Source organism: Scyliorhinus canicula, chromosome 20 (assembly GCF_902713615.1).
Source record: "Scyliorhinus canicula chromosome 20, sScyCan1.1, whole genome shotgun sequence".
NCBI classification, from domain to species: Eukaryota; Metazoa; Chordata; class Chondrichthyes; order Carcharhiniformes; family Scyliorhinidae; genus Scyliorhinus; species Scyliorhinus canicula.
In genome coordinates, this window is record NC_052165.1 from 64,083,622 (window position 1) to 64,110,388 (window position 26,767).

General features: G+C 47.7%; 1 protein-coding gene across 1 annotated transcript in view; it reads right to left on the reverse strand.

Moving 5' to 3' along the window:
* Positions 1–26,767, reverse strand: part of LOC119955207 (V-type proton ATPase subunit S1-like) — a 61,539-nt gene that overhangs the window by 12,298 nt on the left and 22,474 nt on the right. The window contains exons 4-6 of the mRNA XM_038781217.1: positions 22,924–23,105; positions 14,569–14,609; positions 10,097–10,182 (exon numbers count right to left, since the gene is read on the reverse strand). Coding sequence (XP_038637145.1) covers positions 10,097–10,182; positions 14,569–14,609; positions 22,924–23,105 — 309 coding nt within the window. The remainder of the gene's footprint in view (positions 1–10,096; positions 10,183–14,568; positions 14,610–22,923; positions 23,106–26,767) is intronic.

The window sequence follows — 26,767 nt, forward strand, 5'->3', positions numbered from 1 at the left end:
GCAATTCCTTGGTCTGCAGGCAAAGATGGGGGAATGGTGAACAGCTCAGTAGCTTTAACTACATGAGCTATTGGTGGGCAAAAGGGGCTAGTAACTCCTTTGAGGGAGTCCCCGTTTCCATTTCTGAAGAGGCTCAGTTTGGAGGTTGAGGCCAGAAATACGGAGCTCTGACTCCTTGGAAGATTCAGCCCAAGATTGTGGATCTTAATCTGTCACAGAATCCATAGAATCCCAACATTGCAGAAAGAGTCCATCCGGCCCATCAAATCTGCACTGACCCTCGGGAAGACACCCCACCTAGGCCCGCTCCTACAACCTATACACGTGACCCCACCTAACCTGCACATCTTAGAACTCTAAGGGCCAATCCACCTAACCTGTACATCTTTGGACTGTGGAAGGAAACCGGAGCACCCGGAGGAAACCCACGCTGACACGGGGAGGACGTCCAGACAGACAGTGACCCTGGGTCAGAATCAAACAGTGCTGACCACTGTGACACCGTGCCGCCCAGATTTCTAAAACAGATGTTGAATTTTAATTTCTCCCCTTTTGTGTGTTTTTTTCTAAAGGTGCAAGTTAGTCTGTTGGACACCTGTCAGATTGGAAGCTGGAATACGGCCAACACCAATGATCATCAGCTGTCATTTTGCCCACTATGGAGCAGTAATTAATCATGATTTCAAACTGTAAATCAGAAACCAAGACCAGGATGAATGCTGATCACAGATGGCAAAGGAGTGATTATCTTTTGAGTGGGATGTCTGATCCACATTTGTACAACATGTTAAGTTCTAGCTGCAGCATTTTTACTGATGGGTAAAAAATATAATGCAGGCCCAAAAAAGCATTCGTAAAGGGCTCCAAAGCTTGCGCGATAGATTGTAATGGAAACAGAATGCTATTTGGCACTGATAACAAACAAAAATAATTTTGAATTCAAAAGATATGGATAATGCAATGACCAGCTGTGAGGCAGATTCCCAGGGTTGGTGGACTGGGTTAGAAAGAAGCGTGAAAAATTTGGCCTCCTCAGCTTTGAAAGGACATGATCGAGAGGCAGGTTTTTTTGGCATTAATTCAGGTAGAAAAGGTAGACCCTATCTACTGCTTCAGAAGGATACAGTTGAAAATGATAATAAGATGACAGGAAATAGAAGCAGGTGAAGGCAATTTGACCTAACGATCCTGTTCTACCATTCGATAAGATCACAGAAGATTAGACTGTGCCAATAACTCCATTTTCTGGACTGTGTCCCATAACCCTTAATTCCCTTGTTGATAAAAAATCTGTCCAACTCAATATTGAATACTCATTTATTTTTATTTGTGCTGCCGTTTCATTTACCTTGGAAGGAATTCTGCATGTATTCCAGATGAGAAGCCTGATCATTCTGTCTCCAGACAATTTCTCCCTACTCTGACTTTATTTATTGGTGCAGTCTTAAATATTTACACTCTGTACCTTCCTGGCACGCTCTGCTTATCATGACCCTCATTGTTGCCCTGCACTATTGCCTTATTCTTTGTCCATAACTTTCTAAATCTCTCCTCACATGACTACCCACACCTCGCCCCCACCCCGCCCCCACCTCCTGCCCTCTACTTTCTCTACTTAGTTTGAAACCCTCTCTGCAGCCCTAGTTATACAAATTGCCACCGGTCCCAGTGGGTTTAGGTGGAGGCCACCCCAATGATGTGGCACCCTCTTTTCCCATTGCCAGTGCCAGCACCCTTTGAATCAAAATCCATTCCTCCCACGCCGATCTTTAAACCACAATTTCAGCTCTCTAACCTTATTTATCCTTTGCCAATTTGTTCGTGACTCGGGTTGTTGTGGTGATAACCACTGTAGTTATGCGTACTTGCAGTAGGGGGATGTACGGCTGTACCTGTAATACAGGTTCCTCCGGTAAGCCCCTGCCAGCTAGCTCCGCCCACAGGGAGCTTGTGTATAAATATGCATGTGAGTCACTGAGATCCTATTCTATAGTTGCAGCCGGAGGAATAGCATCACACAGCAATAAAGCCTCGATTGTACATGTTTCTCATCTTTGTGTGCAATTGTTAGCGCCACAATTTATTGCTGTGTGATTTTCCGTACACCAGTGACATCAGGATCAAGCCTGACCATCTGCAGCTGGATCCACAGTCGCCTCACGCCAGGAAATACTTTGTTCACTGGCTTGCAGTCTTCGAGGCCTACATCTCTTCAGCGGACCCTCCCCCGACGGAGGCTCAAAAAAAAACAACTCCTGTACTCAAGACCTAGCTCCAGTGTCTTTCCCCTAATTCGAGATGCGCCTGACTACACCAGAGCTACAGAGCTATGGAACTGCTCAAGGAGAACTATGCACAGTCGACGAACACCCCGTTTGCGAGACATCTACTCTCTACTCGCGTCCAGCAGCTGGGTGAGTCGATTGAGGACTTCTGGAGGGCCCTTATACCTCTAGTACGAGACTGCGACTGCCGGGCCCTCACAGCCACGGAACACTCTGACTTACTTATGCGCGATGCCTTTGTTACAGGCATTGCATCGGACACCATCCGGCACGACCGCTGGAAGTGGCCGCCCTCGACCTCGCGGCCACAAAGACTCTGGCGCTTTCCATGATGGCCGCCTCCTGTAGTGCGCGATCTTACTCCGCTAGCCACTCGGCCCACCCGTCCTACCCCTCGTGGAACCCACAAACGGCCCCCCAGGCCCACCCTTCCTACCCCTCGTGGACCCCGAAACCGGCCCGCCCAGCAGCCGCCCCCGCGCACTACGCCTGCGCTGCTCGCCTCACCGCGCTCCCTGGGGGTCCCCGCTGTTACTTCTGCGGTCAGCAGAAGCACCCCCACCAACTCTGCCCAGCACGCACCGTGACCTGCAAAGCCTGTGGCAGGAAAGGCCACTTTGCAGCGGTGTGTCAGTCCCGGACGGTTGCCGCTATCGCGCCCCCCGTTCCCCCCCTCGCCTCAGCTGATCACACAATGGGCCCTGCCGTCCGCTTCCCCCGGCCCCACGTGCGATCAGTGGGCGCCGCCATCTTTCGCCGCCCCGGCCACGTGTGCTCCATGGGCGCCGCCATCTTCATCCCCCACCGTCATGTGCGTTCCATGGGCGCCGCCATCTTGTCCCGACCTCACAACGTGCGCTCCATGGGTGCCACCATTTTGTCTGCCCCCATCTTCTCCCACACAGGTACTCCAGATGCCGCCATTTTGTCCTCCCGGGACAGGGCCACGGGTCGCTACCGCTCCTCGTCGGACTCATCAGACTCGACTGCCGATCGCCCGCTACTCGCCTCCGTTACGCTCAACCAGTCGTGTCCTCACAGCCTGGCACCCTCTTCCACAACGGTGCTGGTCAACGGCCACGTGACCTCCTCCTTCATCGACTCCGGGAGCACCGAGAGCTTCGTCCACCCAGACACGGTAAGGCTCTATTCCCTTGCGGTCCGTCCCGCCAACCGGCAGATCGCTCTCGCCTCCGGTTCCTGCCTGGTTCCTGCCTGGTTAAACTTACTGTACAGGGCATGGAATTCGACCGTTTCCGTCTGTACATTCTCCCCAACGTCTGCGCGTCACTCTTACTAGGCCTGGATTTCCAATGCAATCTCCAGAGCCTCACCCTCAAATTCGGCGGACCCCTACATCCCCTCGCGGTTTGCGGCCTCGCGGCCCTCAAGGTCGAGCCTCCCTCCCTCTTTGCCAATCTGACCGCAGTTTGCAAGCCCGTCGCCACCAGGAGTAGACGGTACAGCACGCAGGAAAAGGCCTTCATCAGGTCCGAAGTCCAGCGGCTGCTTCGGGAGGGTATCATCGAGGCCAGCAACAGTCCTTGGAGAGCCCAGGTGGTAGTGGTTAAGACCGGGGAGAAGCACAGGATGGTCGTGGACTACAGCCAGACCATCAACCGGTACACGCAGCTCGACGCGTACCCTCTCCCCCGCATTTCTGATATGGTCAATCAGATTGCACAGTACTGGGTCTTCTCTACTATTGACCTGAAATCCGCCTACCACCAGCTCCCCATCCGTAAATCGGACCGTCCCTACACTGCCTTCGAGGCAGACAGTCGTCAGTACCAATTTCTTAGGGTTCCCTTCGGCGTCACAAATGGAGTCTCGGTATTTCAACGAGAAATGGACCGAATGGTTGACCGGTATGGACTGCAGGCCACCTTCCCGTACCTCGACAATGTCACCATCTGTGGCCATGACCAGCAGGACCATGATGCCAACCTTTCTAAATTCCTCCACACCGCATCTCTCCTTAATCTCACGTACAACAAGGAGAAGTGCGTGTTCCGCACAGACCGCTTAGCCATCCTCGGTTACGTAGTCCAAAACGGACTACTGGGGCCCGACCCCGACCGCATGCGCCCCCTCATGGAGCTTCCACTCCCCCACTGCCCCAAGGCCCTCAAACGTTTCCTAGGGTTCTTTTCTTATTACACCCAGTGGGTCCCACAATAGGCGGACAAGGCCCGCCCACTTATCCAGTCCACACATTTTCCCCTCACGGCCAAGACACAACAGGCCATCGCCCGCATTCGATCTGACATAGCCAAGGCCGGGATGCACGCAGTAGATGAGACACTGCCTTTTCAAGTAGAAAGCGACGCTTCAGATGTCGCCCTTGCCGCCACGCTGAATCAGGCAGGCAGAACCGTGGCATTCTTTTCACGTACCCTCCACACCTCCGAAATTCGACATTCCTCTGTTGAAAAGGAGGCCCAGGCAATCGTTGAAGCGGTGCGGCACTGGAGGCATTACCTGGCCGGCAGGAGATTCACTCTCCTCACTGACCAACGGTCGGTAGCCTTCATGTTCAACAACACGCAGCGGGGCAAGATCAAGAATGACAAAATCTTGCGGTGGAGAATCGAGCTCTCCACCTACAATTATGAGATCTTGTATCGCCCCGGCAAGCTCAACGAACCCCCAGACGCCCTTTCCCGAGGTACATGTGCCAGCGCACAAGTGAACCAGCTCCGTGCCTTGCACGAGAGCCTTTGCCATCCGGGGGTCACTCGGTTGTACCACCTAGTCAAACCCCGCAATCTGTCCTACTCCTTTGAGGAAGTACGGACAGTCACCAGAGACTGCCAGGTCTGTGCCGAGTGCAAACCGCACTTCTACCGGCCAGATCGCGCGCGCCTGGTGAAAGCATTCTGCCCCTTTGAACGCCTCAGCGTGGACTTCAAAGGGCCCCTCCCCTCCACCGAACGCAACACGTACATCCTTAGTGTGGTCGATGAATTTTCTCGGTTCCCCTTCGCCATCCCATGCCCGGATATGACGTCTGCCACCGTCATCAAGGCCCTGGATTCCATTTTCGCTCTGTTCGGTTTCCCCGACTACATCCACAGTGACAGGGGATCCTCGTTCATGAGTAATGAGCTGCGTCATTTCCTGCTCAGCAGGGGTATCGCCTTCAGCAGGACAACCAGCTACAACCCCCGGGGAAACGGGCAGGTAGAGAGGGAGAACGGGACGGTATGGAGGGCCGTCCAGCTGGCCCTACGGTCCAGGAACCTCCCAGTCGCTCGCTGGCAGCAGGTCCTCCCTGACGCGCTCCATTCCGTTCGGTCACTACTGTGCACCGCAACTAACAGTACACCCAATGAACGTGTTTTTGCCTTCCCTAGGAAGTCTACATCCGGGGTGTCGCTCCCGACTTGGCTCACGACTCAGGACCCAGTCCTTCTCCGTAGGCATGTCCGGCACCACAAGGCGGAACCACTGGTGGACAAAGTACGCCTTCTCCACGCCAACCCTCAGTATGCCTACGTGGAGTTCCCCGACGGCCGCCAGGACACAGACCCGCTCCGGGACCTGGCTCCCTCAGGTGCCGATCCCATGCCCACGCCCCTTTCCCCCCTGCGCCACCCTCCTTTTCCCCGGCGCCCCCGTATTCATCCCCACCAGGTCCATTCCTCGTCCCCCTGCCCACACTGGAGGACACGGAAGATTTCGGCTTGCTCTCGGAGTCATCCCGCCAGCAGCCAGCACCAATACCGCCAGCACCTGCAACATCGTTGCCATCACCGCCTGGGCCGACGTCGCCACCACAGCTACGCCGATCACAGTGGAACGTTCGACCGCCGATTCGGTTCAACCTGTAACCTGCTAACCGATGGACTCTTGGTTTTCTTTGTTTGAACCCTTTTGTAAATATATCATCCTTTGTATTAGAGTTACATGTCACCCCTGCCGGACTCATTTTTTACAGGGGGTGAATATGGCGATAACCACTGTAGATATGCGTACTTGCAGTAGGGGGATGTATGGCTGTACCTGTAATACAGGTTCCTCCGGTAAGCCCCTGCTGGCTAGCTCCGCCCACAGGGAGCTTGTGTATAAATATGCGTGTGAGTCACTGAGATCCTATTCCACAGTTGCAGCCAGAGGAAGAGCATCACACAGCAATAAAGCCTCGATTGTATATGTCTCTCGTCTTTGTGTGCAATTGTTAGCGCCACAGTCGTAATCCAAAGATTACCACCTTTGTGGTTCTGCTGTTTAATTTAATTCCTATCTGCACGTACTCCCTCAGCAGAACTTCTTTCTTAATTCTCACTATATCATGTTTACCCATATTGGGCCATGACAACTGGATCCTTCCCCTCGCCAAGTTCCCCTTTAACCCTGACAAGATGTCCTTAACCCTGGCACTACACTAGGCAGGCAACACAGATATTAACACAGACTGACCCCATTGGCTGCTGAAAACAGTATTCACCCAGTAACTGGGTTGCTCCCGACCAAAACTATGTTCCTTTTTACTTTCCCCAATTGAATGCCTCCCTACACCGTGGTGCTGTGGTCAGTTTACTCACCCACCCTGCAGTCCCTGTTATTGTCCACACAAATGTGTTGGACAATTGCAAGGGCTGAGGCTCCTCAATTGCCACCTCCTGTATCCCGATACCTGCCTTACTCAGAGTCATACCATCTTGAACCTGAGCATGAAATCTGAAATGCCTTGCTTAACAGGTGTGACCGCCTCCGGTAACAAAGCATCCAGGTTATTTTCTCCCTCCCTGATTCACCACAGTGCTCAAAGCTCGGACTCAGGATCATCAACCCGGAGCCAATGTTCCTGGAGCTGCAGACAGTGACCACAGATGTGATTAAAAGTAGATGATGGAATCTGAAACCAAAACAGAAAATACTGGACAATCTCAGCAGGTCTGACAGCACCTGTGGAGACAAAAGGGGGCTAACGTTTTGAGTCTGGAAGGTGTCCATCAGCTTCCACATGCTAACGGCTGCAACATGTCATCTGCCACGCCATCTTCATTGTGTTTAACTTAACTAATTAGGTTTTAAGTTTAAAAATACCATTCAACTGTAGTCTGTAGTTATACGAAGTAGTTTAACTAATTAACTATGAAATTAATACAATATCTCCCCAGTATCTGTTTAAACTGTTCCCCAAATTTAGAGAGATAATGGGCATGATTTAACGCACAAAAGAGAGTCCCGTTTTGGGAGCGTATAGCGGAGTCTTTCTTGGAGCCTGCAGTGCCGAGACTGACCCCGCTTTCTAGTAGGACTTTGTTGGGTTTTTATAGCCTCGGTTGGGAACGCCTCGCTGAGGCCTCACTTACTTCACTTCCTGAACCGACGAACTCAGCTTGCGCAATTTAACAGCCCCATCATTGCACCAAGTCGGGCGCGACGAGGCCATTAACTCAGCCCCAAAGTCTTAAAATATCATCAAACTATCACATGCATGCTCATCTAATTAAGGCTTGGAATGGAACATTCACCTGAAAGAAATAGATAAATTGCAGCACTCCCTTTCTCATCCGCACAGAATTCCTGTTAGCTCTTATATTTGTCACACTCAGGCCTGCTCCCATTCTGTGCGATAGTAAAACCTGTCTAATTTTAGAGAGGGCAGATGACTATTGCCTAAGTTTCAACTGCTAAGTCAGCTCCCCGCTACAGCGATTAACACCAATTCACTTTAAGTTGGTTGACAGATAACTGCCACTGCTAGGTAAATTCTCCATAACTAACTTGCAGTTTAAAATTCTAAGTCAGAAATCAATGGCTAATCTAAATTGTAGTTTGAGAAAAACGTAGCAGACAGATTCCCACTGTACCAAATCCCTGCAGCACAAATAGAGGCCCTATGGTCCCATGGTTCAAGCACTTATCTATTCTAATCCCATTTTCCAGCACTTGGTCCATAGCCTTGTGTGCTAAATGTTTCTTAAATGTTGTAAGGATTCCCATCTCTACCGCCCTGTCTGCCAGATCCTCACCACCCTCTGAGTGAAAATATCTTTCCTCAAATCCCTTCTACGTATCTGACCCATTACATTAAATCTATTCCCACTGAGTATTGACCCCTCCACTCATGGAAAAGATCTTTCCTATCTACCCTATCTATGTCCCTCGTAATTTTGTACATGTCAACTAGGTTCCCCCTTTCTCTGCTCTAAGGAAAATAATCCCAGCCTAGCCAGCCTCTCTTCATAGACTCTCAACATCCTGGTGAATCTCCTCTGCACCCTTTCTAGTGCAATCAGAATTGCACACAGTACTCCAACTATGGCCTAATGAGCATCTTATACAGCTCCATCATAATCTTGCTGCTCTTATATTGTGAAGGCAAGTATCCCATATGCCTCCTTAACCACCTTATCTACCTTTCCTGCTGCCCTCAGGGATCTTTGGACATGCACCCCAAGGTCCCTCTGGGCCTCCTATTTCCTACTGTCGCTCTACATTCCCTTGCCTGGTTAGTCTTCCCAAAAGAGATCACTTCACACTTTACAAGGTTAAATTCCATTTGCCACTATCTTTTCCATCTGACCAGCCCATGTATGTTGTCCTGTAATCTAAAACTTTCTTCCTCACGATTTACCACACTACCTGTGAACTTACTGATCATATCTCCTACTTCCACATCTAAGTCACTAATGTACACTATAAACAGCAAGGAACCCAAACCGATCCCTGTGGTACCACAGGACACAGGCTCCCAGTCACAAAACAATCTTCGACCATCACCCTCAGCCTCCTGCCAGTAAGCCTATTTTGGATCCAATTTGTCAAATTGCCCTGGATCCCATGGATCCCAAATTGTCCTGGACCGTCTTGATCAGTCTCCCATGCGGAACCTTGTCAAAAGCCTTACAGAAGTCCATGTAGACTACCTCAACTGCACTGTCCTCATCTACACACTGAGTCACCTCCTAGAAAAATTCAATCAAGTTTGTTTTACATGGTGTCCCCCTGACAAAACCATGTTGACTATCTCTGATTAATCCTTCCCTGTCCAACTGGAGATTAATGCTGTCCCTCAAAATATTTTCAGATAACTTTGCTACCACTGAAGTTACACTCACTGGCCTGTAATTACCATATTTTTCCCTACCTCCCTTCTTGAATAATTATACCAGATTAGCTGTCCTCCAATCCTCCATCCCCTCTCCTGTGGCCATGTGGCCAGAGAGGATTTGAAAATTGGCGGCAGAACTCCTGAGGCAATATCTTCCCTTGCCTCCCACAGTAGCCTGGGATTCATCTCATCTGGGTCTGGGGATTTATCCACTTTTAGCCCACTAACCCCATCAATACCTCCTCTCTCCCAATACTAATCTGTTCAGTTATATCACAGTCCCCCTCTCTAATGTGAACCATAGTGAAACAGATGCAAAAACTTATTTAACACCTCACCTACGTCTTTTGGCTGCACACGCAGATTGTCACTGAGGTCCCGAATGGGTCCTACTCTTTCCGTGTAACATAATAAGTGCTTAGATAAGTTTACTATTACTGCTTATAGTTTTGTACTTTCAAACTATTAGTTAATCAGTTTTTTCAATATTATGTAATATGTCTGAGAATGCCTGCAGTCTTAAATGGGATGCCAAGGAGTTTCAAGATTGGGAGAAGATAAAATTATCTAGATACAAAATGTCGGTTTAGAGACACTAGACATCTCTCGTCCACACATTTCTAGAAACTAAAGTGTTCAAACTGCTTATATTAACATATGAATGGCTAATGGGTTAATGCTCCACATGAAGGAATTTCCAGCCATAATTGGAACTCCGACGCTTTGTTTCTATGTTATTACTCACCACACTAGGCCTCATAGCTGTATAAATGCCAGAAAAGTGTAGTCCTTTCTTTCTCAAAGTACGAGATACCATCCCAATTACTTTATCTAGAAATGGAATTTAAATGCTTTATGAAATCCAGAACGTAACATATAAAAACAAAAATAGTTCAGTCAATGCTAACAGGGTTGAAATACATTTCGGCTATCAACATGAGGCGAATGAATACCGGCTTGGCTTTCTGAATGAATATGTATCTGAAATAAGATACTGGGCTGAATCTTTACTTATAAATATTTATACAGCAAAGTTCCCAAATATAATAGACTCACATTCACAATTTTGAAGTCAAGCACACAACATTGTGTATTTTACTGTATTTTACCCAATTTTTAAATGTGTTGAATGAGAACAAGTAAAATTGTTGTACCTTTAGACACTGATTAGTTAACCTTTCAGACAGTGCATGAGTGTAATTGTTTTGAGAATTAACACCTTCTTTGCTTGGACGCCTAAAAATATTGAACTGAGGGACGTGGGTAGGAAGAGTAGAAAACAATAAAACATTGAGATCTTGTCAGCAGATCTATGAAGCCTAATATTAATAATTGCTTATTGTCACAAGTAGGCTTCAATGAAGTTACAGTGAAAAGCCCCGAGTCACCACATTCTGGTGCCTGTTCGGGGAGGCTGGAACGGGAATTGAACCCGCGCTGCTGGTTTTGTTCTGCATTACAAGCCAGCTGTCTCAGCCCACTGTGCTAAACCAGCTGCTGGGGATTTATCCACTTTTAAGCCTATTTTGTGTAAAGGTTTCACTAAAATTCACTTCCAGAATGGAGGAATGAAGCGAGCAGAAGATGGATAGTCATTATTCATCAGACTCTGAAAACATACTTAAGTACATTACCTTCCCAAAAACTTCTAATTAATTTATTTTCAGTTGTTGAGCGGTAGCAGCGAGAGCAATAACCAGGGGTCTGTCGGGAAGGTAAGTTTCCTGCATAAAAAACTTACCTTTCAGGAGAAGCGGCATTCAGTTGTTGAGCAGCAGCAGTGAGAGCAGTAACCAGGGGTCTGTCGGGAAGGTAAGTTTCCCGCTTTAAAAACTTACCTTTCTGGATAAGCGGCCTTTGTTTTTTAACTAACTTTTTTTTTTGGAGTTGTTTTTTTGTTTCAGAGCAGCAGGAAACCGGAAGTTGGTAGTCGGGATTTCTGGGAAGGTGTGTAGTGCCTGTACATAAGTTGGGCGGTTGATAAATCTGAGACACTACACTTGTAGTGTCCCCCACCCTTCCACCTCCTCTAACCTAATGGGTTGAGTGAATATCAGGTAAACTCTTCCTTTCTTTTTCTTGTTTTATCTAGAGGGGATGGCAGGGAAGGCAGTGCAATGTTCCTCCTGCAGAATGTTTGAGGTGAGGGACGCCGTCAGAGTCCCTGCTGATTTCACCTGTGGGAAGTGCGCCCATCCCCAGCTCCTCAGAAACCGCGTGAGGGAACTGGACCTGGAGCTGGATGAACTTTGGATCATTCAGGAGGCAGAGGTGGTTATAGATAGTAGCTTCAGGGATGTAGTTACTCCGAAAATCAAGATAGATGGGTGATGGTGAGAGTGGCTGGGAGGAAGCCGTTAGTACAGGGATCCCCTGTGGTCGTTCCCCTTAGTAACAAGTATACCGCTTTGGATACTGGTGGGGAGGACAACTTACCAGGGGTAAGCCATGGGATACAGGTCTCTGGCACAGAGTCTGTCCCTGTTGCTCAGAAGGGAAGGGGGGGAGAGGAGTAGAGCATTAGTCATTGGAGACTCCATAGTTAGGAGGATAGATAGGCGATTCTGTGGGAATGAGAGAGACTCGCGCTTGGTGTGTTGCCTCCCAGGTGCCAGGGTCCGTGATGTCTCGGATCGTGTTTTTGGGATCCTTAAGGGGGAGGAGGAGCAGCCCCAAGTCGTGGTCCACATAGGCACCAACGACATAGGTAGGAAAAGGGAAAGGAAAAGGGATAGGGATGTAAGGCAGGAATTCAGGAGCTAGGGTGGAAACTTAGAGCTAGAACAAACAGAGTTATTATCTCTGGGTTGTTACCCATGCCAAGTGCTAGCGAGATGAGGAATAGGGAAAGAGAGCAGTTGAACATGTGGCTTTGGGATGGTGCAGGAGGGAGGGTTTCAGATACCTGGATAACTGGGGCTTATTCTGGGGTCGGTGGGACCTCTACATACGGGATGGTCTACACCTGGACCAGAGGGGTACCAATATCCTGGGGGGGGGGGGGGAAATTTGCTAATGCTCTTTGGGAGGGTTTAATCTAATTCAGCAGGGGGTTGAGAACCTCAGTTGTAGCTTCAGTACACAGGAGTTGAGAGTAGTGAGGTCATGAGTAAGGTTTCCAGGTTGCACAAGGGTACCGACAGGCAGGAAGGTGGTTTAAAGTGTGTCAACTTCAACGCCAGGAGCATCCGGAATAAGGTAAACTTGCAGCATGGGTTGGTACCTGGGACTTCGATGTTGTGGTCATTTCGGAGACATGGCTAGAGCAGCGACAGGAATGGTTGTTGCAGGTTCCGGGGTTTAGATATTTCAGTAAGCTCAGGGAAGGTGGTAAAAGAGGGGGAGGGGTGGCATTGTTGGGAGTGTTCTATAGGCCTCCGAAAAGTTCCAGAGATGTGGAGGAAAGGATTCCAAAGATGATTCTGGATAGGAGCGAAAGTAACAGGGTAGTTGTTATGGGGGACTTTAACTTTCCAAATATTGACTGGAAACGCTATAGATCGAGTATAGATGGGTCAGTTTTGTCCAATGTGAGCAGGAGGGTTTCCTGACACAGTATGTAGATAGGCCAACAAGAAGCGAGGCCACATTGGATTTGGTACTGGGTAATGAAGCAGGACAGGTGTTGGAGTTGGAGGTCGGTGACCACAATTCAGTTACGTTTACTTTAGCGATGGAAAGGAATAGGTATATACCGCAGGGCAAGAGTTATAGCTGGCAAAAGGCAATTATGATGCGACGAGGCAAGACTTAGGATGCATAGGTTGGGGAAGGAAACTGCAGGGGATGGGCACAATTGAAATGTGGAGCTTGTTCAAGGAACAGCTACTGCGTGTCATTGATAAGTATGTACCTGTCAGGGAGGAAGTGGTCGAGCGAGGGAACCATGGTTTACTAAAGTAGTTGAATTACTTGTCAAGAGGAAGAAGGAGGCTTATGTAAAGATGAGACGTGAAGGTTCAGTTAGGGCGTTCAAGAGTTACAAGTTAGCTAGGAAAGACCCAAAGAGAGAGGTAAGAAGAGCCAGGAGGAGGCATGAGAAGTCTTTGGCAGGTGGGATTAAGGATAACCCTAAAGTTTTCTGTAGGTATGTCAGGAATAAAAGAATGACTAGGGTAAGAGTAGGGCCAGTCAAGGACAGTAGTGGGAAGTTGTGCGTGGAGTCTGAGGAGATAGGAGAGGTGCTAAATTAATATTTTTCATCAGTATTCACGCAGGAAAAAGACAATGTTGTCGAGGAGAATACTGAGTTACAGGCTACTAGACTAGAAGGGCTTGAGGTTCATAAGGAGGAGGTGTTAGCAATTCTGGAAAGTGTGAAAATGGATAAGTCCCCTGGGCTGGATGGGATTTATCCTAGGATTCTCTGGGAAGCTAGGGAGGAGATTGCTGAGCCTTTGACTTTGATCTTTATGTCGTCATTGTCTACAGGAATAGTGCCAGAAGACTGGTGGATAGCAAATGTTGTCCCCTTGTTCAAGGTGGGGAGTAGAGACAATCCCGGTAATTATAGACCAGTGAGCCTTCTGTTGTGGCCAAAGTCTTGGAAAGGTTTATAAGAGATAGGATTTCTAATCATCTAGAAAGGAATAATTTGATCAGGGATAGTCAACACGGTTTTATGAAGGGTAGGTCGTGCCTCTTAGGCTATTGCAGAAAATATGGAGGCATGGGATTCAGGGTGATTTAGCAGTTTGGATCGGAAATTGGCTAGCTCTAAGAAGACAGAGGGTGGTGGTTGATGGGAAATGTTCAACCTGGAGTTCAGTTACTAGTGGTGTACCACAAGGATCTGTTTTGGGGCCACTGTTGTTTGTCATTTTTATAAATGACCTGGAGGAGGGCATAGAAGGATGGGTGAGTAAATTTGCAGATGACACTAAAGTCGGTGGAGTTGTGGACAGTGCGGAAGGATGTTGCAGGTTACAGAGGGACATAACTAATATTGTTAACGATTTTCTCTCTTCAAGTGTCATTCCCCGTTCCTTTAAATCAGCTGTCAACACATCTCTCCTAAAAAAAAACATTTAACGCACCCCCCCCCCCCCCCCGCCCCGCCCCTCCTCCCTAACCTCCCCCCACCTTCTAGCTTCGCTCGTAGAGTAATGATTGTGCCCTGTACATCTCTCAAAACCCACTGGGTAGGCAAGAAATGTAAATTCAGTCTTTAACAGTCTTAAACCAAGAAAGAGTAACAAAGTAAAAAATCAATCTTACCATTGTCATCTAGAGTCTGTGCCAATTTCAAATCAATTGTCCTGTTAGTTAAGACAAAGACATTTGTTAATGTCAATGTGTAACAGTAATAATTATTGGCACAATTCAATTACTTTTTAAAATAAATTTAGAGTTCCCAATTATTTTTTATTTTCCAATTAAGGGGCAATTTAGCATGGCCAATCCACCAACCTGCACATCTTTGGGTTGTGGGGGTGAAACCCACGCAGATATGGGGAGAATGTGCAAACTCCACACAGACAGTGACCCGGGACCGGGATTCGAACCCGGTTTCTCAGCGCCGCAGTCCCGTTGCTAACCACTGCGCCGCATGCCGCCCACAATTCAATTGCTTGCACTCGTTGACGCCCATGTTTCAAAATTCATTCATGGCTGCCTTCAGCTGAACTGTGCTTGCAAGCGAGGGATAGCACTTCTCGGGCGTGGGTTGGCTACAATCTTTTAAAATGACTGACTTTGAAAAATGAAATGAAAATGAAATGAAATGAAAATGAAAACTGCTTATTATCACGAGTAGGCTTCAATGAAGTTACTGTGAAAAGCCCCTAGTCACCACATTCCGGCGCCTGTCCGGGGAGGCTGGTACGGGAATCGAACCGTGCTGCTGGCCTGCTTGGTCTGCTTTAAAAGCCAGCGATTTAGCCCAGTGAGCTAAACCAGCCCCTTTGCATTGGTCCTCACATTCACCCAGCCTCCCCACCTATGACCCCAAATAGTTGTCAGCATGTGACAGCAGCACACCCTGGTAAACCACTTTTGATTTCAGGGTAGGTGCTGGGTGACCTAACCTCAGTGACTTAGGGGCTTATCTTCCCTGGCATGCAAAGAGTGACTTGGGCGGGCTGGGCAGATGAGACCAAAGTAAGCTCCAATAATTTGAAGGCGGGTCAGCTCCGTGCTGTGGAACGGGTAGAGTTTGACATGACACAGAAGCTATCCTGGTCACCCACGGCCAGCCTTATCTTCCAGTTCTATCTTCAGCCATCTAGATTCATCTTGCCACAGGACAAACACAGGTTAGATTGAGAGAGCGAGGCTGCCTATCATCTACATTGCATGTAAGTCACATTTATCATCTGTCAGCTTTATGCCACAAGTCCTGTGGTGATGGGCGATTAACATAGCAGCAGGGGTGGATTCATTGGGAGCTACAAATGTGAACTAACACACAGATAGTCCAGGCAATATAGCCATATTTCACTGAAAGGAAACAGAAGTGGAACTCGGAAGCTCTGGCTTGGAATCTGAAGGAAATTGCTCCCGGTTACATATTCTCTTGCAATGGCCATGAAAAGAAGACTTGCGCGAAGTTGGCTATTGTCATGGACTACATTGTCAGTAAGTTGACTTGCCTTCTCAAGGATGCTAATGATCACCTGATGGTGCTTAAATTCCAACAGGCAGGTAACTCTCATCAGTGTGTAAAACCACTACCATTACCAACCCTGATGATGCTAAGGATAAATTCTATGATGACCTCCACTCCTAGGTTCCCTCTGTACCAAAGTCAGACAAACTAATCATTCTTCAATGCAAGAGTTTGTGCTATCACCAGATGTGGGACAGGGTCATTGGGGAAAATATGGGGTTAACAGCTGCACCAACAATGGTCTCCTCTTGCTGAAGACTTGCATTAAACATGAGTTCTTTATTAGCAACACCCTTTTCCATAATCACAATAAGACTCTTTGCGTTGCTTATTTCAGGATAGATGGCGTAGTGTGACTCGGGCGGATGAGACCAAACTAAGCTGCAAAGACCTTGAAGGTGGGTCAGCTCTGTGCTGTGGAACGGGTAGAGTTTGACGTGACACAGAAGATATCCTGGTCACCCACAACCAGCTCTAACTTCCAATTCTATCTTCAGACATCTAGATTCATCTTGCCATTAGACCAACACAGGTTAGATTGAGAGAGTGACTATCGACACTTCATCAACCCTTGCAGTGCTGACAGTTATGATAACGCCACAAAGACATCTTGGATGCACCCCTGTTCTACATTTGGTATTTAATTGGCCATGCCATCATCAGGCAGAGGGTCTGGCAGGATGTGTAACGAAAGCTGTGTGTGGCGCTGACAGCTGGACTGACCACTGTCTTATAATATCAAAGCTAACCATCAAGATTTATCTTCTAGGATGCCCCCAGACATGATGGTCCAGAAGTGCCTCAATGGCTCAGGCCTCACGGAGGCAGTGAAGAAGAAATCCAAGCTAAGACTGAGGTCTCCAAGGACATACTTTGTGATTTCTTGCATGCCGATTACTGTGCAGTACCTGCTGGTTCAGAGCTTGAACTGTTCTCCAATGCATGCAACAACTTCAATCTTACTGTTTTAATGCCCATGAAGAGCACAGGGATCGCTGATTGATCGCCAAGTGGGCTTCGTAGAATATGAGTTCCCATGTTGAAGGGGCTCACCAGTGACACCTTAAATATTGACCCACAGACATGGACAGCCAATTCCTGATAGTCCCAGGCCGGAACATTTGTTTTGTACACTGTGGCTGCAGTTTTATTTATGTTGGAGAATAAACCTGTTTTGCCTTTTCCATAGAATATAATCGCTGAGGTGAAGAAAGAGGTCATTTAGCCCATCAAGACCGCACCGACCATCCAAAAGAGCAGCCTACCTAGGCCAACTCCCCCGCCTGATTCCAGTAACCCCACCTAACCAGCACATCTTTGGAAATTAAGGGGTAATTTTAACTTGGCCAATCCACCTAACCGGCACATCTTTGAGCTGTGGGAGGAAACCGGAGCATCCGGAGGAAACCAACACAGACACAGGGAGAATATGCAAACTCCACACACACTGTCTCCCAAGCTGGAATTGAACCCGGGTCTCTGGCACTGTGAGGCTACCGTGCTAACCACTGTGGCACCCTACCACGCCTGGACTTATTACATTGGCGACATTTTTAAACTTCAGAAGACAATTCCCGTAAGGAAAAAAACTCGAAAATGCCTTCCTTTGGAAGACTTGAGCAACATGCAAACGTAGAGGACTGGTAGAGGAATAGCTCATATGCTATTTTTTTCATGCCTACCACATTGAAGAGGTTGGGAGACAAAACGTAATTCTCCTAATAGCATACGATGCCCCATGTTTAGCATTATCAAAAGCTTAAGCCTTGGCATCAAAACATTCAATGAGCCCACGGGCCTGGTGAGAAACCATTACAACCCAAAGCCGTCATTATTCTTCAACCCTACTGTTTTAATTGAGGACTCCAGGGGAAGACATTATGGAATTTCTTGCGGAAATTGATAGAGTACTGCGAATTTGGCCCATCTCCAATTGAGATGCGAACAGATAGGCTAGTTTGTGGGATTAACAATGTTACAACCCAGAAAGAATGACTGGCAGAACGCAACCTGGACCTCAAAAAGGCGATAGAAATAGCTTTGTCCCTGGAGAATGCTGAGAAAGGGCCGCAAGAACTTCAAGGGATGACAGAAAGTCGTGTCCTCAGGTTGGGTGAAGGGGGCGTCCTCGCAGACTGAAGTCAGCGTATCTGTGGAATACACCAACATGCTTCACCCACCATCAGCCCAACTTTCCAAATGGGCATCCTGGCATTATAAAATTGGCCGGATAACCCCAGAAGTACCTGGGAAACCTCCCTGGAGGACCACAAGTTTCAGATGCAGATCTCCTGTAGGTGCTATCGAAGGCTCGACCCAGGCAACACTACGAGAACCATCAGCATGTTTACTGCCCAGGCCGGAAGCCAAAGCCATCTCAGGTCCATTCCTTGCATGTGTACTAGCCCTCAGAGGATGAAACATTGCAGTTAAACTGTGAAGGTTGCCTTGATAAGAATAAGGCTGCTTGTCAAAGGTCATTCCTTAGGGAGGGAGATGGATACGGAAGCCGCTCTCTCCGTCATTGGGAAACAGATATTTCGGCTTCTCTGAACAGGTATTCTGCCCTTAAACCTAAGGGACACCTGGGCTAGAGTAGCCACATACATGGGAGAACCTTTGAAGTTTATGGGTCCACTGAGACCCGGGTATCTTATCGATATCAGTTAGCACAACTCCCGCTCGTCTGAGGATCAGAATCATGTCTCAGGGGCAGGGATTGGCCCCTGAAGATCCAGTTGGATTGGCTAGAAATGTTTAAATTGAGGATCAGTGGATTGTAGGTGGTTATTAGCAAAAAACTCAAAGTATTCCAAGAGCGCCTCGGTAAAATAATAGGAGCCAGGGCCAAATTCTATGTGGATACTGATGCCTTACCAAAATATTTCAGTGCTCGGCCCAGCTCATACTCTTTGCTTGCGAAGGTAGAAACTGAACTCAAGTGGTTGGAAACTTGGGATAATTAGGCCAGTACAGTCCGCTGAGTGAACTGAGACAGTAGTCTGCCTTCTCAAGCCTAATAAGTCAGTCCGCCTTTGTGGAGATTACAAACTAAAAGTCAACAAAGTCTCATAGCTGGATAGGAACGCCATGCCGCAATAGAGGGTTTGTCGGCCAAATTGGCAGCTCGTCAAACATTCACAAAACTGGATATGAGCCATGCCTACCTCCAGCTCAAACTAGATGAAACATCCAGACAGCATGTCACATTAACGCCCATAAGGGCCTGTACGAATATACACGCCTGCCCTTTGGAGTCTCGTCTGTATGTGCTATCTTTCGGATCCTCATGGAAAATATTCTTAAGGGCTGCCTAGGGTGGCAGTATACCTCAATGTGGTAATAATCACAGCGGCCACTGAACAAGAGCACCTACGAACTCTCTGGAGCTCTACCTAACATCCTAAATGATGGACATGGACATCTTCACCCATAACATAGAACAGTACAGCGCAGAACAGGCCCTTCGGCCCTCGATGTTGTGCCGAGCAATGATCACCCTACTCAAACCCACGTATCCACCCTATACCCGTAACCCAACAACCCCCCCCTTAACCTTACTTTATTAGGACACTATGGGCAATTTAGCATGGCCAATCCACCTAACCCGCACATCTTTGGACTGTGGGAGGAAACCGGAGCACCCGGAGGAAACCCACGCACACACGGGGAGGACGTGCAGACTCCGCACAGACAGTGACCCAGCCGGGAATCGAACCTGGGAACCTGGAGCTGTGAAGCATTTATGCTAACCACCATGATACCGCGCTGCCCTAAAATAACATGCTAACTCTCAAAGGCTCATATATATATATATACTCCTTCCATTGTCAAAGACATTTTTAAAAAACTAACTAATTACCTTTCACCTGAATTAAATTATAGTCTTCATCAAAAGTACTCAAAGACACTCATGGACTCCCATGGTATTGCTTTTGGTTAGTCAAAGGAATTTGAGGAAATTATGCATGTTTCCCCAGTAAACACTTGAAAAAGGTTTGAACAAATTCTGCCCTGAGTCACGGAAAGGTTATTAAATTAAGTTATGTTTCTTCTACATATTCAAAATTAATAAGTAAAACCACAGTTTCATAATAAATGCATATCTGGAAGAAACGTTATGCCCTCGGCTTTGGAAACTAGAAATATCACGAAACTTATAAAGTTTCAGAAAATATTAAAATACTTTGCTTCTTTGCCAAAAGGCCCAGCAGCATTATTTAAATTACCCAAATATTTTACATAAATTTCCATGTTTAAGTTAAGAGTTTGACTCTGAAGGCAGGATTGGTTTCCTGTTGCTTGCACTCACCGCCGCTGGGGATCCCATGGTGGGGGGTCGCCGTGGGCGGGACCAGAAGATCCGACTGGTCAAACATACCAAGCATACTAATGCTCATCAGGATTAGAAGGATTTCTGGCATGTGTACAGAATGAAGATGACTGCATACCCAAGTAAATGCTTACGGAGAGGTAGCCCGTGCCAAGAGGGCAGGGTGCCCAAAGTTCCACTTCAAGGATGCTGTCAAGAAGGACATGGAAGCCCTCAACATCGAACATGACAAGTGGCAAGCTTGGGCTGATGATCCATACAATGGGAACAACATCTGTGGGCAGCAGTTTGCCACCATGACTGTTATATGCCTTCCCTTTGCCTCCAAGATAACCATATACGTAGTGTTGACAAAGAATATAAAAAATGAAGTTTGAATCAAAACTAATATATTTTACATGACTAACTTTGATGAGGTTCGCACACTTTACTGAGTAACAGATACTAAACTAGTAATACTGAATCTGTGGTACAGTAGTCAATATTCTATCTAGCTATGAAACTATTTTAAACTATGACTTGACCTTGTGCTATGTCTCTACAATCAATTCTTACTCTGCTCTCATCATGGGCGGGATTCTCCGACCCCACGCAGGGTCGGAGAATTGGCGGGAAGCGGCGTGATTTCCGCTCCCGCAGGTCTCCTAATTCTCCCGCCGGTAAAAAACCGGCGTTGTGCAAATCCCGCCGGCAGCCTGTGAAAACAGCTGGCGCCGGCGGGATTTCATTTTTTTAAAACTCACCTTTAAATCTCCGGCCCGGATGGGCCGAAGTCCCGCCGCTGGGAGGCCTTCTCCCGCCGCCGAGGTGTACACCACCTCAGAAACGGCGGACTCAGCGGCGCGAGCGGGCCCCCGGGGTCCTGGGGGGGGCGGGGGGCGATCGGACCCGGGGGGGTGCCCCCACGGAGGCCTGGCCCGCGATCGGGGCCCCCCGCTCACTCCGCGGGGCAGTGCCGTGGGGGCACTCTTTCTCCTTCCGCGCCGCCACGGCCTCCGCCATGGCGGACGCGGAGGAGAACCCCGCATCGCGCATGCGCCGGCAGTGAGGTCAGCGGCCAGCTGCCGCTGACGTCACTGCCGGCGCATGCGCCGACCGCCGAAAGCCTTTCGGCCAGCCCCGCTTCCGACTGCGCCGGGTGTTTGCGCCAGTCTACCGGTGCAAACTGCTCCGGCGCGGGGCTGGCCCCCAAAGGTGGGGAGAATTCCCCACCTTTGGAGGAGGCGCGACCCCTGAGTGGTTGGCGCCACTCCCCTACGCCGGCACCCTCCGTCACGCCGGGTAGGGGAGAATCCCGCCCCATGTTCTCCAGCTTTTCCCAGAATTCCTAGAGATGCTGTCTTACATACAATGAATTAGTAACGCAATCTAGTGTTTGATTTACACGTAGTTTCAGATATTAGCCCTTTACTACACTGGCACTATATATATCATTACAATGACCACATGTGGTTTCAGAAGCTTCAAAGCAGATGCCAGCCCAATAAACAAAGCATCAGCAGACTCCTGGCAAAAACTGACTTAATGTGTGGTACTTGTGGCAGCTTGGCCTTTCCAGAATCACCTTTTCAATTGTCAAAAATGTACAGAAGCCGTCCTCAACAAAGTTCTGAGGCCGCATTCCCAACATCTCACAGATGGCAGGATGCCAACCTATTATAATCAGTATGAAGTAAGTATGAAGTACTCATAAGTTAGACAGGGACTTAATTAAGACGTGATTCTTTCTCTATTCTGCTCCAGCAATGCGTCTTTGAACAAACTTCAGAATATTATATTTGAAATGAAAAATGAAATGAAATGAAAATCGCTTATTGTCACGAGTAGGCTTCAAATGAAGTTACTGTGAAAAGCCCCTAGTCGCCACATTCCGGCACCTTTTCGGGGAGACTGTTACGGGAATCGAACCGTGCTGCTGGCCTGCTTGGTCTGCTTTCAAAGTCAGTGATTTAGCCCTGTGCTAAACAGCCCCTGTTTGGAGGATGCAGTATAGGTTTTCATGTCCTTCTCCTCATTGGGATAGTCCTCTTCTGGCCCCAAGTCTGTTCACATTATGTATTCATGGACATAAACTATGAACCAAATAAAAAATAAACTAAGTGCATTTACTGTATATCATCAGGCTCAACTCGTTCGAATCTAGTGATGTGCATGTTTATTTAATAACTTAACATTCACTTTCAGTGATGGGCAGCATGGTTAGCATTGTTGCTTCACAGCTCCAGGGATGCGGGTTCAATTCCAGGTTTGGGTCGCTATCTGTGCAGAGTCTGCACAGTCTCCCCGTGTCGGCGTGTGTTTTCTCCGGGTGCTCTGGTTTCCACCACAAGTCCCGAAAGACGTGCTTGTTAGGTGAATTGGACATTCTGAATTCTCCCTCAGTGTACCCGAACAGGCGCCGGAGTGTGGTGACTAGGGGCTTTTCACAGTAACTTCATTGCAGTGTTAATGTAAGCCTGCATCTGACAATAATAAAGATTATTATTATTATCAACAAAAGGATCAATGAAGATCTTTCACTGGAATATATCTAAAGGTTTTTCACAGTTCTTATTTAGTCAGAAGTTCCTTTATTTCATCACAATTTAAAAAGTAGATGCCTATAGATTAGGTTAGGAATTGAACCACATACCTGTTGACTGGTCTTAAGTTTATGCTGATTAAGTTTGGATTTGAAGGATCTATATTCAGGTCAAACTCCTCAAACTGACCAATTTGAACTTTGGTCCAATTTTGATTTTCCTGCAGATGTTTTATAGCCCTCCAATCAACAGCAGGCAGAACCAGGGATGAGTTTGAGAATTCAAGCAATTGCTGGAAAAAAATATATTCCACTGATCAGATTTAAATAATAAACTTCACAAATCCATTTGCATGTAAAGGAGAGCATTCAAACACCTGATGATATACAAAACCTCATTCAGCAAACATTTCTTCCATATTTTAATTCAGTTTGGAGTATAATTTTCTCTGCTTGTTTATGGATCTAGAAATACATAGACTGAACAGACCTTAATTACTAGCTATATTAGTTTTTCACGTAATCTAAAGTTGGTGTAATATCAAACGCCTTTGATCAGAAACTTTGAAAGTTTTATGCTTGCCGAGGAATGAAACCGGAAATGTCTCCTGCATTTTCATTTCAAAAATTAGGATTCAGTAATGCAAAGGAAGGCCAAATAGGCTTTCACTCAGTCAGCCTGCTTTGCTACTGAGGGTTGTATGATTTTAACAAAAGGAACAGGGCGAGGAAACATGGACACATTCAAACAGATATTAATGGTGGAAATGCTGACTGTTATCTGCACAGTAACCAGAAGCAACATTATCCGGGGGCGTGTGCAAGCCTGGTCACTTGGATTAGCTCGTGAAGGTCTCGATTTGAGGAGGGCTTAGTGGAAAGCGTGGCTTACGTAAGAGAAATAGGCAAAACTGAAAAAAAAGTCCAACTGACTCTAATGAAGAAACATCTAAACTAGAAAAGTGAAGGGTGAAGAAAATAATTCAGAATGAATGGTTATGATTGGGGAGGTGATGTTAAGGCACTTGGTGGATTTTCTACCTTCCACCACCACCACCCCTCGCCCCCGAGTGATGTTTTCTGGCAATGGTGGCGGCTCGATTGGCATCGACAGGATCTTCTGGTGCCGCTGATGACATTGGGATTGATTTAACATTTACAAAGTTAAGTAGCTTCAATGAAAATAAGCATATCACATGTCAGACTGGAGCTTAAGGAGGAGGTATTGGGAAAGCTATGTAATGGATTCAAGGCTAATGATGGACCTCTGTTTTATATGTTGGCTGAAACTGCTCACAAGGACTTAGAGGTTGATCACTCTGTTCATAAGAGAAGATCTGGGAGTGGTTAAATAAATCATATAACACAAAGGAATAAATATTTGAACAAAGATAACTTAAAGCATGCTCCCAGACACCCAGCACAGCAAAGGACAGGGTTTCTTTGAGCAGCTTATGTTTGCTTTACAGCTGTACTGACATGATCAGAATCAAGAGTTTGAAAAGGAAAGAATGCATGAATATGTTGCGAATAAGGACAAGCCAGCATGGATTTGTTAAGAAAGAGAAAATGCTGGAAAATCTCAGCAGGTCTAGCAGCATCTGTAGGGGAAGAAAAGAGCTAACGGTTCGAGTCCGATGACTCTTTGTCAAAGCTAACAGAGAAAGTGGGAAATATTTCACACGTTCTCTGTCTGTTAGCTTTGACAAAGAGTCATCGGACTCGAAACGTTAGCTCTTTTCTCTCCCTACAGATGCTGCCAGACCTGCTGAGATTTTCCAGCATTTTCTCTTTCGTTTCAGATTCCAGCATCCGCAGTAATTTGCTTTTACGGATTTGTTAAGGCTAATCGTGTCTGATTAAGTTCTGATTGAATTCTTTGATGAAGTAACAGAGAGGAATGATAGCAGTGTAGCGCATGCATATATGGACATTAAAAAGGCATTTGATAAAGTACCACATTACAAATATTCAGAAAAGAGAAATGATTAAAGTTATCTTGGGTATGCAATTGGTTATGGATGGGGGAGCAGGCAGTAGTGAAAGAAGTATGCAGCCTCCCAGGATTTGGTGTTTGAGCCATGTTTTGGTTGCATATAAATGTTCTGGACATGTGCCTAGGAAGCGTGGGTGGGATTCTCAGACCCCGGGCCGGGTCGGAGAATCGCCGGGTGGGGGGGGGGGGGGGGGGGGGGGGGTCGCAATTCACGAGATGCCGCCCCAACGCCGGTCCGCCGATTCTCCGGCAACCGGAGAATCAGCGCCATTGGCACCAGCGGTTGGCGCGCCGCTGGTCGGGGGGCGCTCTACGCAGTAGGAGGGCCAAGTGCCCTCCGAGATAGGCTAAGTCCCGCCGGCATCATTCACGTGTGGTCCTATCAGGCGGGACCTCGCCTTTTGCGGGGGGGTGGCCTGGTGGGGGAGAGGGGGGATCCGAACCCAGGGGTGGGGACTCCACGGTGGACTGGCCCGCGATCGGGGCCTACTGATCGGTGGGCAGACTTGGTGGGGCCTATTTTCCTCTGCGCCGGGCCCCTGTAGCTCTCTGCCATGTTGCGTCGGGTCCTGTGCAGAGAAGGCAACCCATGCACATGCGCGAATTTGTGCCAGCCGTAGTGCGCATGCGCAGACCCGTGAAGCCCATTCTGACGTCGGTATCAGCAACTGGAGCTGCGTGAGTCCCTCCAGTGCCATGCTGGTCACCTGTGCGGTGCAGGATCGCTGCTCCTAGGGGCCTGTTGACGCCGTCGTAAAACGCAATCGCGTTTACGATGGCGTTAATACTTAGCCTCAGGATCAGAGAATCCCGCCCCATAGCTTTGAAACTTGAGGATGATGCAAAACTTGGCAGCGAGGGAAATAGTGAGGTGGATAGTAGTGGGGAGGTACTGCTGCTCGACCAGTAATCCAGAGAGCCAAGCTAAGGCCCTAGGGACACCAGTTCAAATCTTACAATGCCAGCGGGAATTGAAAGCTAGTCTCAGCAATGTTGACATTGAAACAGCGAAGCCCACATCACATGACAGAATAAAACGAGTACACTTCAGAAGAATGTAAGCATAGTGGTGGAAATGCGCAGCCACATGGGAGATGCCATTTAATGACGATCAGTAGGAACAATAAGATGGACAAGCAATTTAGTCAAAATGGCACTATTTTGAGGTGGATGCAAGAACTGAGGGATTGGAAACTATAGTTATTTAGGAAGGATGTCTAAGGGCATAAAGGATGTTTATCAAGATAATACCCGAGTTGAGGGACTTCAGTTATGTAGATCAATTGGGGAAATTGGGATTGTTTCCCTCAGAGCAGAGCAGGCCAAGAAGAGTCAAATAGAAGTATTCAAAATTTTGAGGTGTTTGATAAAGCAAGTAGGAAGAAACTATTTCCTCTGGTAACTGGTCAGCAACCAGCGGTCATCATTTAAAATAATTAACATAGGAACTGGTGGGGAAATGAAGAGTGTGTTTTTCACACAGAGGAATCTAGAATATATTCAGCCAAATCTTCCCTTCTCGTTGGAGACGGGACATATGACCAAGATGTCAGGACTTTGTGGAGTCCCGATGTGCAGGCCTTTCTGGGAACTTCCCAGGATATATAATTTCCGACGGGCAATTCCCCTGCTCCTTGGGAGCCTCGCAAATACTTCTGACCCTGAGTTACATTTAGAGACTTGGGTCAGATGTAATGTATCTGCCTATCTAGTTGCTCAGGAAATATTAGATGGGTTAAAACCTAGTCTCATTCCTGGATAACCACACAATTGGACACCCTAATCATCCTCCTGACATCCTCAAAATACATCCCCAACCCCCCTCTCCCCGGCAGCCATATCCCCCCCCCCCCCCCCCCCCCCATGGCTACCATCTAATTACCCCCCGACCGCCCCCTGACCATACCACTACCCCTTCCCCCTGTGATTACTATCCCAACCATCTGACTACCTTCCGAC